At 58.5% G+C, this 10,924-nt stretch overlaps 1 protein-coding gene and 1 long non-coding RNA gene across 2 annotated transcripts; one reads left to right on the forward strand and one right to left on the reverse strand.

Moving 5' to 3' along the window:
• Window positions 1-388: 388 nt before the first annotated feature.
• On the reverse strand, window positions 389-5,113 carry Hmg20b (high mobility group 20B). Its single transcript, XM_021636898.2, has 10 exons — window positions 5,051-5,113; window positions 4,773-4,833; window positions 4,134-4,242; window positions 3,697-3,900; window positions 3,175-3,295; window positions 3,036-3,082; window positions 1,897-1,969; window positions 1,140-1,355; window positions 827-959; window positions 389-751 (listed from the first exon to the last, which is right to left on the reverse strand). The coding sequence occupies exons 2-10, from the start codon at window positions 4,808-4,810 to the stop codon at window positions 739-741; spliced, it is 954 nt and encodes a 317-aa protein (XP_021492573.1). The 5' UTR covers window positions 4,811-4,833; window positions 5,051-5,113; the 3' UTR covers window positions 389-738.
• Window positions 2,392-3,703, forward strand: LOC132648769 (uncharacterized). Its single transcript, XR_009587178.1, has 3 exons — window positions 2,392-2,749; window positions 2,834-2,938; window positions 3,290-3,703. It is a non-coding gene; the product is annotated as an uncharacterized LOC132648769 (long non-coding RNA).
• Window positions 5,114-10,924: the final 5,811 nt, after the last annotated feature.

Below are 10,924 nucleotides of genomic sequence, written 5' to 3' on the forward strand. Positions count from 1 at the left end.
CCTTTAAGTCAGGACTTCTGTTCTGGAGCCCACTCTGTAGACCAGGCTGGCCTCGAACTCACAGAGATCCCCCTGCCTCGGCCTCTCCAGTGCTGGTACTAAAGGCAAGGCGTGCGCCACCACCGCTCGACTAAAACTGAAGTTTCCGAGATGGACGGGGTCCAGGCTGGAGACGGGGCTGGATGAACTGTGGCCAGCAGTCCCCAGCCCCTGACCCACGGAGGACCTCAGGGGGGACAGAGCGATGGGAGACCGCAGCCCAGCTATGCCTCAGTTTCCCCACCTGATAACAGTGTAGTGACTGCCGGAGGTGGGAGGACACGGTCCGGCCACCGCAGCTGGAGCAGGGTGAAGGGACGGGCCCCTTCTCCAAAGCCACACAAGAGAGTGCGAACCCACTGGTTTTTATTGAACACTTGCTGAAAAGTCCGGATTGAGTGAAGGAAGGCGCTGGGGGTGGGGTTGGACCGCAGCCTCCCCCGGGCTGTGCCGGGGCAGTCAGTGCCTGCGCGGTGACCCGGGGTGGGTCCTGCTCACACAGGGGCTTGGGGCGGGGTGTCCAAGTCGGGCCTCGGCGGCTGCTCCGTTCCTGCAAGGTAGGCAGTCCTCCTGGGCTCTGCGACCTGGGGTGGGGTCCTGGGCTACAGGGATGCTGTTAGGATTTCATCCGAGGGGGGTCTGGGACCCCAAGGTGCAGCTTCTTCCTGGGCGGGCGGGGAGGGGCGTCTCCCGGGCCGGTCACAGGTGCTCGCTGTGGGACGGAGGCAGGTGAGGAGGCCCCCGAGGCCGAGCCCCGCCCCCCGCCCCGCCCTCCCCCGCCCCGCACCTGGCCACCCGCGCCAGGATCTCCTTGACGCGCGCGATCAGCCTCTCGTGCTGCGCGGGGTCGCGCTCGATGGCTCCGTGCAGACGAGCCATGTAGAAGTCCAGCGTCCCGAGCGTCGGCGTCTCCCCGGTGCCTGCGGGCCACCGAGTCAGTGAGGGGCGGGGCCGGGGGCGCGGCCTGTGGAGGGGGCGGGGCGGGGCGACGGCCGGGAGCGGGCGGGCTGACTGCCGGGGGCGGAGCTCGGCGGGAGGACGGGGCGGGGCTCGGCGGGGAGGGCGGGGCGGGGCGACGGCCAGGGGGCGGGGCCACGCACCGGGCACCGGCAGGGAGGCGAAGCTGGCCGTCAGCGCCTGCCTCACGGCCTGCAGTTGCTGCTGCAGCGCCAGCGTGCGCCGCTCCTCCAGCGCCAGCTCCTGCTCCAGACGCTCGCGAGCACTGCTCATGCTTTGCGTGTGGCGCTGCAGCACCGCGTTCTGCTCTTCGAAGGCCACATTCATCTTCCGCAGGCGCCTCAGCTCCGCCTCGCGTGCTGCCAGACGGGAGTCAGAGCCTAGGGCTATCCCGCAGCCACCTGGCCTGTCCCGGAGGGCTGCGCTCACTTCATCCCCGGCCTCACTCCTGACCACACCTCCTTTCCATCCCTAGCCTCACCCCTGACCCCATTCCTGGCCTCACCCTTGACCCCATCCCCCCATCCCTGGCCTCACCCCTGACCCCATCCCCCCAATCCCTGGCCTCACCCCTGACCCCATTCCCCCATTCCTGGCCTCACCCCTGACCCCATCCCCCCAATTCCTGGCCTCACCCTTGACCCCATACCCTTTCATCCTGGACCCTGTCACCAACCCTAGGCCCCTCTATCCCTGACCCCACCCCCCTCCAGCCCTGAACCCAATCTCCCTCCATCCCTAATCCTATCCCACCCTCCAGCCTGACTCCAGGCACACTCTAGCCCTGGCCCCATCTTCCTTCTATTCTCCATCCTCCACCATCCCCGGCCCCTCCACCTTCCAGGCCTGACTCCCACACTCCCATTTCCGCTTCAACAACAGGGCCCACTAAATTCTCACCTTTGTTTTGGTCCAAAAACTCTTCAGTGAAAATGGGAACATCGAAGGTGGAAAAGCCATCGCAGTCCACACCCTGGGGCACGGCAATGAGTTTGGTGGTAAGCCACATCTCTGGGGCCTGGAAGGTCTCCTGGACCACTGAGCCTGCTTCTGTTGCCATTGTTTTCACTGTGTGTGTGTGTGTGTGTGTGTGTGTGTGTGTGCCCACCTGCCGGTCATGTACCCACAGAGGCCAGAAGAGGCAGCAGATTCCTTGGAGCCGGCAGCTGTGAGCAGCCATGGGGGTGCTGGGAATGGAACCCATCCTCTGCAGGAGGCACTGAGTGTTCTTAACCCTGAGACACGCTAGGCTGGAGCCAGGACTTTCTGTGTTTGCCTCCTGTGGTGTTTTTTTCCCCTTCGTGTTTATGTTACATGTGTAGTGTGTGTGTGTGTGTGTGTGTGTGTGTGTGGTTTTTCCAGGCAGGGTCTCTCTGTGTAGCCTTGGCTGTCCTGGAATTCTCTCTGTAGACCAGGCTGGACTTATAAAGATCCACCTGCCCCTGCCTCCTGAGTGCAGGGATTAGAGCCACCACCTGGCTGTGTTTATGTTTTCTGACACAGGGTCTCGCTCTGCCTCAGGCTAGCTTCAAACCTGCCGAAACCCTCCTAACACAGGCTCCCACGTGTTTGGGAGCACAAGTGTGAGCCGCCGAGCCCACCTCACCAAGGCAGCCACAGGAAGGGCTGGGGCTTGGTGGGTGGAGCGCTTCCTCAGCACAGAGCTCTGGGCTGCACCACTGTGCCTGTCATCCCTCAGCCGGAGAGGCAGAGGCAGAAAGATGGGGAGTTGAAGGCCATCCTCTGCCACACAGTAAGTTCTAGGCTAGCCTGGGCTACAGGAGGCCCTCTCTCAAATGAAAAAAAAACCTTCAGTTCCTTGTGTTCATGTGTCTAGAGGCGGAGCCCTGGATGCCGAGCATTCTGGGCAGTGACTTTACCCTAGCTACGCACATCCCAGAGTTTCTGTGTCTCCGTGTACTCCGTGGAGTACATCTTGACCGTAAGTGGTCATGGTCCCTTCCTCCTTAGAGTGGCCCTCACTAACTACAACCATCAGCATCTTCTCCCCCACGTTCTCTGGCCAGAGAGGCCCCTACCTTGTGACCATTCAGGAGGGTGTTCATGAGCCCAGAGCTGGAGTCCTCTGAAGGGGAGGGAGGGAGGAGGACACGTCAGCCAGGCCTCCAGGGACCTCCCAGGGCGGGGTCCCCGCCTGCGACCCCGTGGGGCACTGACCCTTCTTTATTTTGTTTTCTTGGATCTTCTCCGTGCAGACCTTGTAGGCCTCTGACTGCTGGTATGCCCAGAGCTCCTTCAAGTACTGTTGTTTCTCCTTCTCCGCCTCGTCCAGGTATCGCTGGGAGGGGACAGACCAAGCCAGTCCAGAGGAAGGCAGGGAGCCAGGGCCAGGACCCCCTCCGCTTGTACTGACCCCATCGAAGGCCCCACCATGCCTCCTTCCAGCAAACCCCTGGAGAGCATTCCCTCTCCGGGTTTAACTGACTTCTGGCGTTTTCTCTGCCCCCCAACTTCCATGTCCAATGGGTGCAGGCTGGTGTGTGGCTTGTGTTATGTTTCTTTGATAGCCGTACAATTTGCACGTGCCTGTATGTGCGCAAGTGTGTGCAGTGTATCACTCTTCACCTCGTTCTTCAGAGTCTCTCACTGAACCCGGAACTCTCTCATGAGGCTTGCCCTGCTGCCCGGGAGCCTCGAGGACCCTCCTGTCCCTGCCTCCCCGGCTCCCCTGGTCCCCACCTGCTTCTCTGATGGCTGCAGCTTGCTCCACTCAGCGCCCAGCATCTTCGTGATCTCAGGAAAGGGCAGGTCTGGGTGGCGGGTGCGAATCTGCTCCCGCCTCTCATTCAGGAAGCGCACGTAGCCCGTGACCGGGGCCTTGGGCCCGTTGGGGAGAATCTTCTTTCTCTTCTTGCCTTTGGGCCAGCCTCGCTTCTTCACCGGCTGCAGGAGGAGGCTGTGTCGGGGCGTGTGGGCGGGGCCTATCTTAGGGGCAGGGCTGCAGAGCAAGGGTCAGAATTCTGGGCCGAGACTGAGCATCCTATGGGTGGGCCTGAAGACGCTGACAGGTAGGTTGGGGCGTGGCCTCCTGCTACTCAGTGGGAGGGCCTATACGGTATGGGCCTGTGAGGTTCCTGTTGCGAAGCCAGGGGCGAGGCTTTCTGGTGGGGACTCACCTCCTCCTCCTGGGACCCCTTCTCTCCGGCACGGGGACCCTCGCTGCGCTCCTGTTTGACAGCCACTACAAAGGCCCCGTGCTGGCCCGGCGTCTTGCCTCCCGCAGGTCTTGAGGACACGGGAAAACAGGGTCATCCCCCAGCGCCAGAAGCATTCCCCATACCTACCCATCCACTTCTTATGGCTGGAGAAGAGAGAAGCGTGTGGGAGCACGCAGATCCCCAAGGCTTGAGGACCCAAGGGTCAGAGACCACGGTGGGGACAGCCCAGGGATTTCAAGGGGGTCCTAGAGTCTGCGAACAGGATGAGTTAGGGCGACCACCGGATGCCCTGGTACTTCTGGGGGAGTACAGACCCTAGAGCCAGAAATCCCCAAATAGTGACAGGCCATGACTAGAAGTTCCAGGAGTTGGGGATAAGGTAGATAGGGGACAGGACAGGACAGGACAGGACCAGAGGTTCCCAAAGCAGGGATACCCAGAGTAACGACAGGGAATGTCCGAGGTTCCCAGGTGGAGGCACGGCAGTCTAGGATTACCCGCGGATGGGGACAGGAAATGTCCAGGGATACCCGGGGTGGGGACAGGACAGGTCCAGGGGTACCCGGGGTGGGGACAGGCTCAGGGAGGCGCACTCACGCGGTGGCCGCGCCTGGCTGCCGGGGACCGTGGGACATGGCCTCTCTGGGCTGGGCGGGACCTGGAACAGAGGCCGGCAGAGGTCAGGGGGTCTCGCCTGTCACCCCGATGGGAACCCCAGGCCAGTGCCTGGGGCGCCCGGGCGAGGGAGGCGGATCCTGGGGCGGGGAGGTCCTCGAGCGGGAGGCCCCGCGATCCTTTGTTGTGAGATCGAGTCCCGGAGGCCGCGCCCCGCAGCCCCCGCCCCGCGCAGGCCCCGACTTCCCGGCTCTTTTCACCTCCGAAAAAACTTTCCCGGGACCTGGGATGCGGCGACGCTCCAACCAAGCGCCCGCGCCCGCCCCGCCCCTATGCAAATAGCCCGATCCTAGAGCTCCAATTGGCCGAAGACTCCACAAGGGGCGGGGTCATGCAGATTAGCCTCGGCGCGCCGGGCGGTGATTGGCTAAAAAGCTGCGGAGCCGCGTGGGAGGCCCGTCGGGCAGGTTGCGGGCGGGTGCGTCAAGTTCGGCTGCGCTCGGACGCGCTCGGGACCAATCGGAGGCAATTGGCGGCGTGCTGTGGGGCGGAGCTCCTTAAAGGGCCAGTTGTCCCTGTGCTGAGGCTCGAGCGAGCTAGGGTGTGGGGAAGGGGCGCAGTGGTCCTCGGCATGGAGACGTTTTTAGTAGGCTTCTGGGGAAGGAGTCAGGTTCCAAAGGGGCAACCCCCTGCCTCTTGGGGCAAGGTGTACTTTTTCTCACTACCTTGCAAATAAATAAGTAAAATCTGGGTCTGGTGAGATGGCGCAGTTGCCACCTAGCGGACGACGTGAGTTCGGAACCCACAAGGTGGAAGGTGTGAACGGTCTCCCCTGAACTGCACCGTGTCCTGTGACGTTGTGACGTGTGCAATGCATGCACATGCCAAAATAAACAAGGGAACGCACGCCGCGTAAACAGGGGACTGGGAAATGGTCTGAGCCCGGTCCTCGACCCTGCGTCGCTGGTTTTCCTACTCGGGGAGCCTCCACTGAACCACAGGAGGACTCGCAGGCTTGAGCCCAGCCTACCTCTAGGCGAGAAGCCGGGCTGAGAGCGTTTGCAGAAAAGCAGCGTTTTGAAGGACAGCCGCGGGCTGGGGAACCGGCTCAGCAGGCGAAGGGGCTTGCGGAGAGGGCCAACAACTCGAATTTGGTCCCCATTGTTTGAACAGAAGGGACAGAGCACACGACACACTGGGTTGCCAAATGTGATTTTCATTTTAGTCTTCTGTAACATTCCGTATTCAAGGGGAAACGGAAGAGGATTGGAGAAAGCTGGTTGAGAGCATCTGTTTCTTTTGCGGAGGACCTGGGTTCAATTCCCAGCTCGTGTTTGTCTGCTAAAAACCATCTGTAATTCCAGTCCCTGGGGATCTCTCTTTTGACCTTCTTGGGGATTAGGCCAGCACGTGGTACACAGTCATACATGCCAGGAAAGTGCTCTCAAACATGAAATAGATCAACCTTCAAAAGAGCGGGCGAGCTTGAAGGTGCGGCCCAGGGGTTAAAAGTTGGGTACCTGGTAGCCACAGTAAGGGCTGGGGGTGGTCAGGTGTTTCCACCATGCACTGGGGTTTGGGCTCCAAAGCTACCGACCCTGTGATGGTGCGCTGCTTCCCCCAAGCAGGTGACGGGGCAGATGGCCCTTCTTAGATAAGGCTGGGTTTGGTCAAACAAGGATGGGCTTCCTGTTTCAGCATCTGTGCATTTGGGTGGAGACAGTGACAGACAGGCAGCAGTGAGGACGGAGGCACAGGGGCCACCATGGCTCCTGGATCACCCTGCCCAGAGCGTCAGCACTCCGGATGCACAGGCAGGGGGATCCCTGTGTGGTGGAGGCCAGCCTGGTCTACAGAGCAAGCTCCAGGACAGCCAGGGCTACACAGACACACCCTGACTTCTAAAAAATAAAATGAATTAATTAACCAATAAAAACAAGACAGACCCGGGTGCGAGTCCATGGTGGTTTTAGCAACCCTGGGAAGCACAGGGGACTGTGGGAAGAGCTGTTCCCGGGGGTGGGGTATAGCTTCAGACAGCTGTGGCTGGGTGCAGTGTGGGGTGCTCAGATAGCCGATGGATCAGCTCGTCTGTTCTACACTTTTCATTTTTGGTTTTGGTGGTGGGAATGGAACTCAGGACCTTACTGAGAGTAGGCATCCTTTCTAGCCCTAAGTCACACCCCCAGCCCCTCACTGGAGGATTCTACCCCTGAACCAAACCAAAAGACCTCCTTCTGGTTTGGTTTGGTTTGGTTTGTTATGTGAGACAGGGTTTCTCTGTGTAGCCCTGCTCTCCTCTAGTTCTGTAGACCAGGCTAGCCTTGAGCTCACAGAGAGCCTCCTGACTCTGTACAGTGGGCTTGCGGTTTGCACGCCTCCTGCCTCACCACCCCACACCCCTGTGAGTGTCATGTCTGGGGACAGAGCTCAGTGGCGGACAGTTCGCCTTGCAAGCTGCAGGTCCTGGTTCTATCCCTTCCCGTTTAGTAAACCAAACGAAACAATGGCTTTTTCTTTTTTGAAGTGACTCTTTGAAAAAAAATATTTTATTTATTTTATGTAAGAATGCTCTATCTGCATGTACGCATGCACGCCAGAAGAGGGCATCAGATTCCAGTACAGATGGCTGTGAGCCTCCATGTGGTAGCTGGGAATTGAACTCAGGACCTCTGAAACAACAGTCAGTGCTCCTTAACCTTTTAGCCATCTCTCCAGCCCAACAACATTTTTTTTTTTCTTTTCAAGAGCAGGGCTACACAGAGAAACCCTGTTTCACATAACAAACCAAAACAAACCAAACCAGAAGGAGGTCTTTTGGTTTGGCTCAGGGGTAGAATCCTCCAGTGAGGGGCTGGGGGTGTGACTTAGGGCTAGAAAGGATGCCTACTCTCAGTAAGGTCCTGAGTTCCATTCCCACCACCAAAACCAAAAATGAAAAGTGTAGAGCAGACGAGCTGATCCATCAGCTATCCGAGCAGCGAGGAAGTGGTCCCCCACACTGCACCCCAGCCACACCTGAAAACATACCCCACCCCTGGGAACAACTCTTCCCATAGTCCCCTGTGCTTCCCAGGGTTGCTAAAACCACCATGGACTCGCACCCGGGTCTGTCTTGTTTTTATTAGTTAATTAATTCATTTTATTTTTTAGAAGTCAGGGTGTGTCTGTGTAGCCCTGGCTGTCCTGCCACCTCGCCTGGCTAACAAGGACTTCTTAAGACTTTCTTCTTCAGCTGCGAGCTGTGGTACACTCCTGGAATCCTGGCACTCAGGGAGGCAGAGGCAGGAGACTCTCTGAGGCCAGCCTGGTCTACAGAGTTCCAGAATAGCCAGGGTCATGCAGAGAAAACTTGTCTAAAAAAAAAAGGTGGGGGAGGGCGCTGGAGAGATGGCTCAGAGATTAAGAACACTGCCTGCTCTTCCAGAGGTCCTGAGTTCAATTCCCAGTAACTATATGGTGGCTCACAGCCATCTACAGTGAGATCTGGTGCCTTCTGCTGGTGTGCAGGCACACATGCAGGCAGAACACTGTATACATTAACTAATAAATAAATCTTTAAAAAAAAGAAAAAGGAAAAAAAGAGAAAGAAATTAAGTTAAAAAAAAATTAAATATTGCCACAGCAAGGCCCCAGCACTCTGTCCCGTGAGGGTTCGCTCTTATGGAACAGTGGGGGAAATGAGGCCTGGCTTCTTCCCTCCAGCCATCCTGACATCTCAGAACATTCCGCAGAGCCTTGGAAATAGCCCGGCTGTCAGCAGGTCTGAGCCCCGCTGCATCAAAGCGGCCCCCCACCCCGAGGCTGGACTCCACCCACCAGGACATCCGATGCCCGGTGGGTGGCTTGGCGTCCTGGGCTGCTGGGACACCGGAGGCACTTCAAAGGCTGTCAGGATCTGTCGGACCCTCAGGGTTCGGCACTGATTCCTTCCTGCTAACTTTCCTCTTAACTGATTTTCTCTGACCTTTGCCTGACTCCAAAGCCTTTCCGGGGGCACAAATCCCTTCCATTCATGAGGCTAGACAGAAGCACGGCCTCTGCTGGGCTCTTTAGCTGGCGTTGTCTCTGTCTCCACTGGCCGGAGGTACAGTTCAGTGGTGGTCCCGCTTTGATCCTGCCTGACCTGAAGCCTTGTGCTCAGTCCCGCCGTGGCTCCCCAGTGCCCTCACTATGACACTCACACAGACTTCTGCAGCCAGGGAGGCACAATGGAGGAGGTGGGAGAGCCTTGTCCTCGGCTTTGGCCCAGCTTTCCTAGGAGAATCTGGGCAGGGGAAATATGAGCTGAATCCAAACGGGCCAGAAACCCAGAGACAGCTTGTTGCTGATGAGTCAGCTCCAGGAGGCTGCGGGCAGCCACGCACAGGGGCCCAGACCTGTCAGGAGTTCACTGTTTCTCTTGGCTATGAAGAGAGTTACAGGCCAGCCTGGGCTACATGAGACCCTATCTTTAAAATAAAATAAGCTGAGGCTGGGGCAACAGAGAGTTGTCACAGCTTGCGTTGGGGTCTATCCCCAGGAACTGACTAAAGGGGAGGTGGTAGCTAACCCATTCACCCCAGTATTCTGGAAGTAGAAGCAGGAGGGTCGGGAGTTCCTGGGCTACAGGGGGAGCTTGAGGCCAACCTTGGCTACCGGAGACCTCCTCAGCAGATGGGGCCTCTGGGGTGGGTGGGGACATAGGACAGGATCAGAAGTTAAACCCCAGGCAGGATCAACCAGCAGTTAAACAGCCTCAGAGCTCTCAATCCCTGCCGATCTCTGCTGAAGCTTCTTGCCCTGTGGCCGAGGGGCTTGGTGAGGATCTCAGTTGCCACATCTGTGAGGTTTGGTGAAGCGCTAATATTACCAGCAAGCCTGAGGCAGACAGTCTCTGGGAGAGGCTGGCCGGAGCCTGCCCTGTGGAGTGGGGGGAAAAATCAGCGCATTCTCTCCCTACCTCTTCCTATCTTTTAATCCCCTCAGGCCAAGGGCCATGAGGTGGTGTTATCTGCTGCCCAGCCCAGGTCAGATCCCCAGCGAGGAGCCACAGACTCCCTCCCCCTCCTGTTGTGCAGCCCAGGGCTGGCTCAGAAGCAGGCCTGCCTCCTCTGCCTCCTAGAGCCGAGGTGGAAGTCCTTATCTATTCATTCAGTTCTAGTTAGGGTTTCTCTGTGTAGCCCCGGCTGTCCTGGAACGCAGCCTGTTGACCAGGCTGGCCTGGAACGCACACAGGTCCCTCTGGGATTCTGCTGGACAAAGGAGTGACCGCCATGTCTGGGTCACACACATGGCTGGAGCACAGACGTGGTTCTTAGGCAATGGAGGAACCCTGGAGGAAGGCTGTGTACGGTGATGGGGCACGTCATTCCATCATTGAGGGGGTACAGCAGGAGGAAGCTGAGGCCCAGGCCAGCCTGGGCTACCATGAGAGAATCCTTCTGGGGCTATAGTTCAGTGAATAAAACACGAAGCCCCAGGTTCCAGCCCCGACCCTGCAAAGAGCAGATGAGCTGGCACAGGCCTGTCATTCAGCACTCAGGAGGATCAGGAGTTCAAGGCCAGCCTCAGTTACATAGCTGAGCTTGAGGCCAGCCTGGGGGAAGGAGGGAAAAAGGAATAAAATCTCAGGAAGAGGAAGTAGAAGGACACTAGTCTCACTGACGCCCCGTGATCTGGTCCTGGAAGAGTTGAGGGGGTGTTCAGCACCTGTGTCTCTGAGTCACCAGGCCGCTGACGGCAGAGGCCTAGCTTCCCCTTTCGTTGAGTGTGCTTGGCAGAACAAGCCAGTACGTGGGAGTGAACCCTCCCACCAGCCACGTGGGTCGGCTGGCACCAGCAGCCCTCATTAAAGGCTCGTCTGTGTTACAATGTCCCGCCCCACTATTATCCGTAATTAACGATTAATTAGCACTAATATGTCCCCCAAGCGGCTCATGTGTATGTATGGAAGTTTATGGGATCACCCAAGAGTGTGTGGTCTCATCCTGGTCCCCTTCTGCAGGGAGCCAAGGAGTGAGCTGGCCTCTAGCCACAGCCGCCGGGGCCCAAGGCAGGCGTGTGCGTGGGTCCGCTGTTCCCTGGGTCCGGGCCCGGTGGATCAGGCCTGCAATGCTGAGGTTGGATGACTGAGAAGGGAAGGTCAGCCTCGG

This window comes from Meriones unguiculatus, chromosome 17, assembly GCF_030254825.1.
Source record: "Meriones unguiculatus strain TT.TT164.6M chromosome 17, Bangor_MerUng_6.1, whole genome shotgun sequence".
NCBI classification, from domain to species: domain Eukaryota; kingdom Metazoa; phylum Chordata; class Mammalia; order Rodentia; family Muridae; genus Meriones; species Meriones unguiculatus.

Coding starts and splice junctions, on each gene's coding strand:
- Hmg20b (XM_021636898.2), bottom strand. CDS start 4,810: ATGTCCCACGGTCCCCGGCAGCCAGGCGCGGCCACCGC. Junction 1,970..3,035: donor CCCTCCTGAATGGTCACAAG/GTAGGGGCCTCT, acceptor GCCGTGCCCCAG/GGTGTGGACTGCGATGGCTT. Junction 960..1,139: donor CGCCTCCCTGCCGGTGCCCG/GTGCGTGGCCCC, acceptor GGTGGCCCGCAG/GCACCGGGGAGACGCCGACG.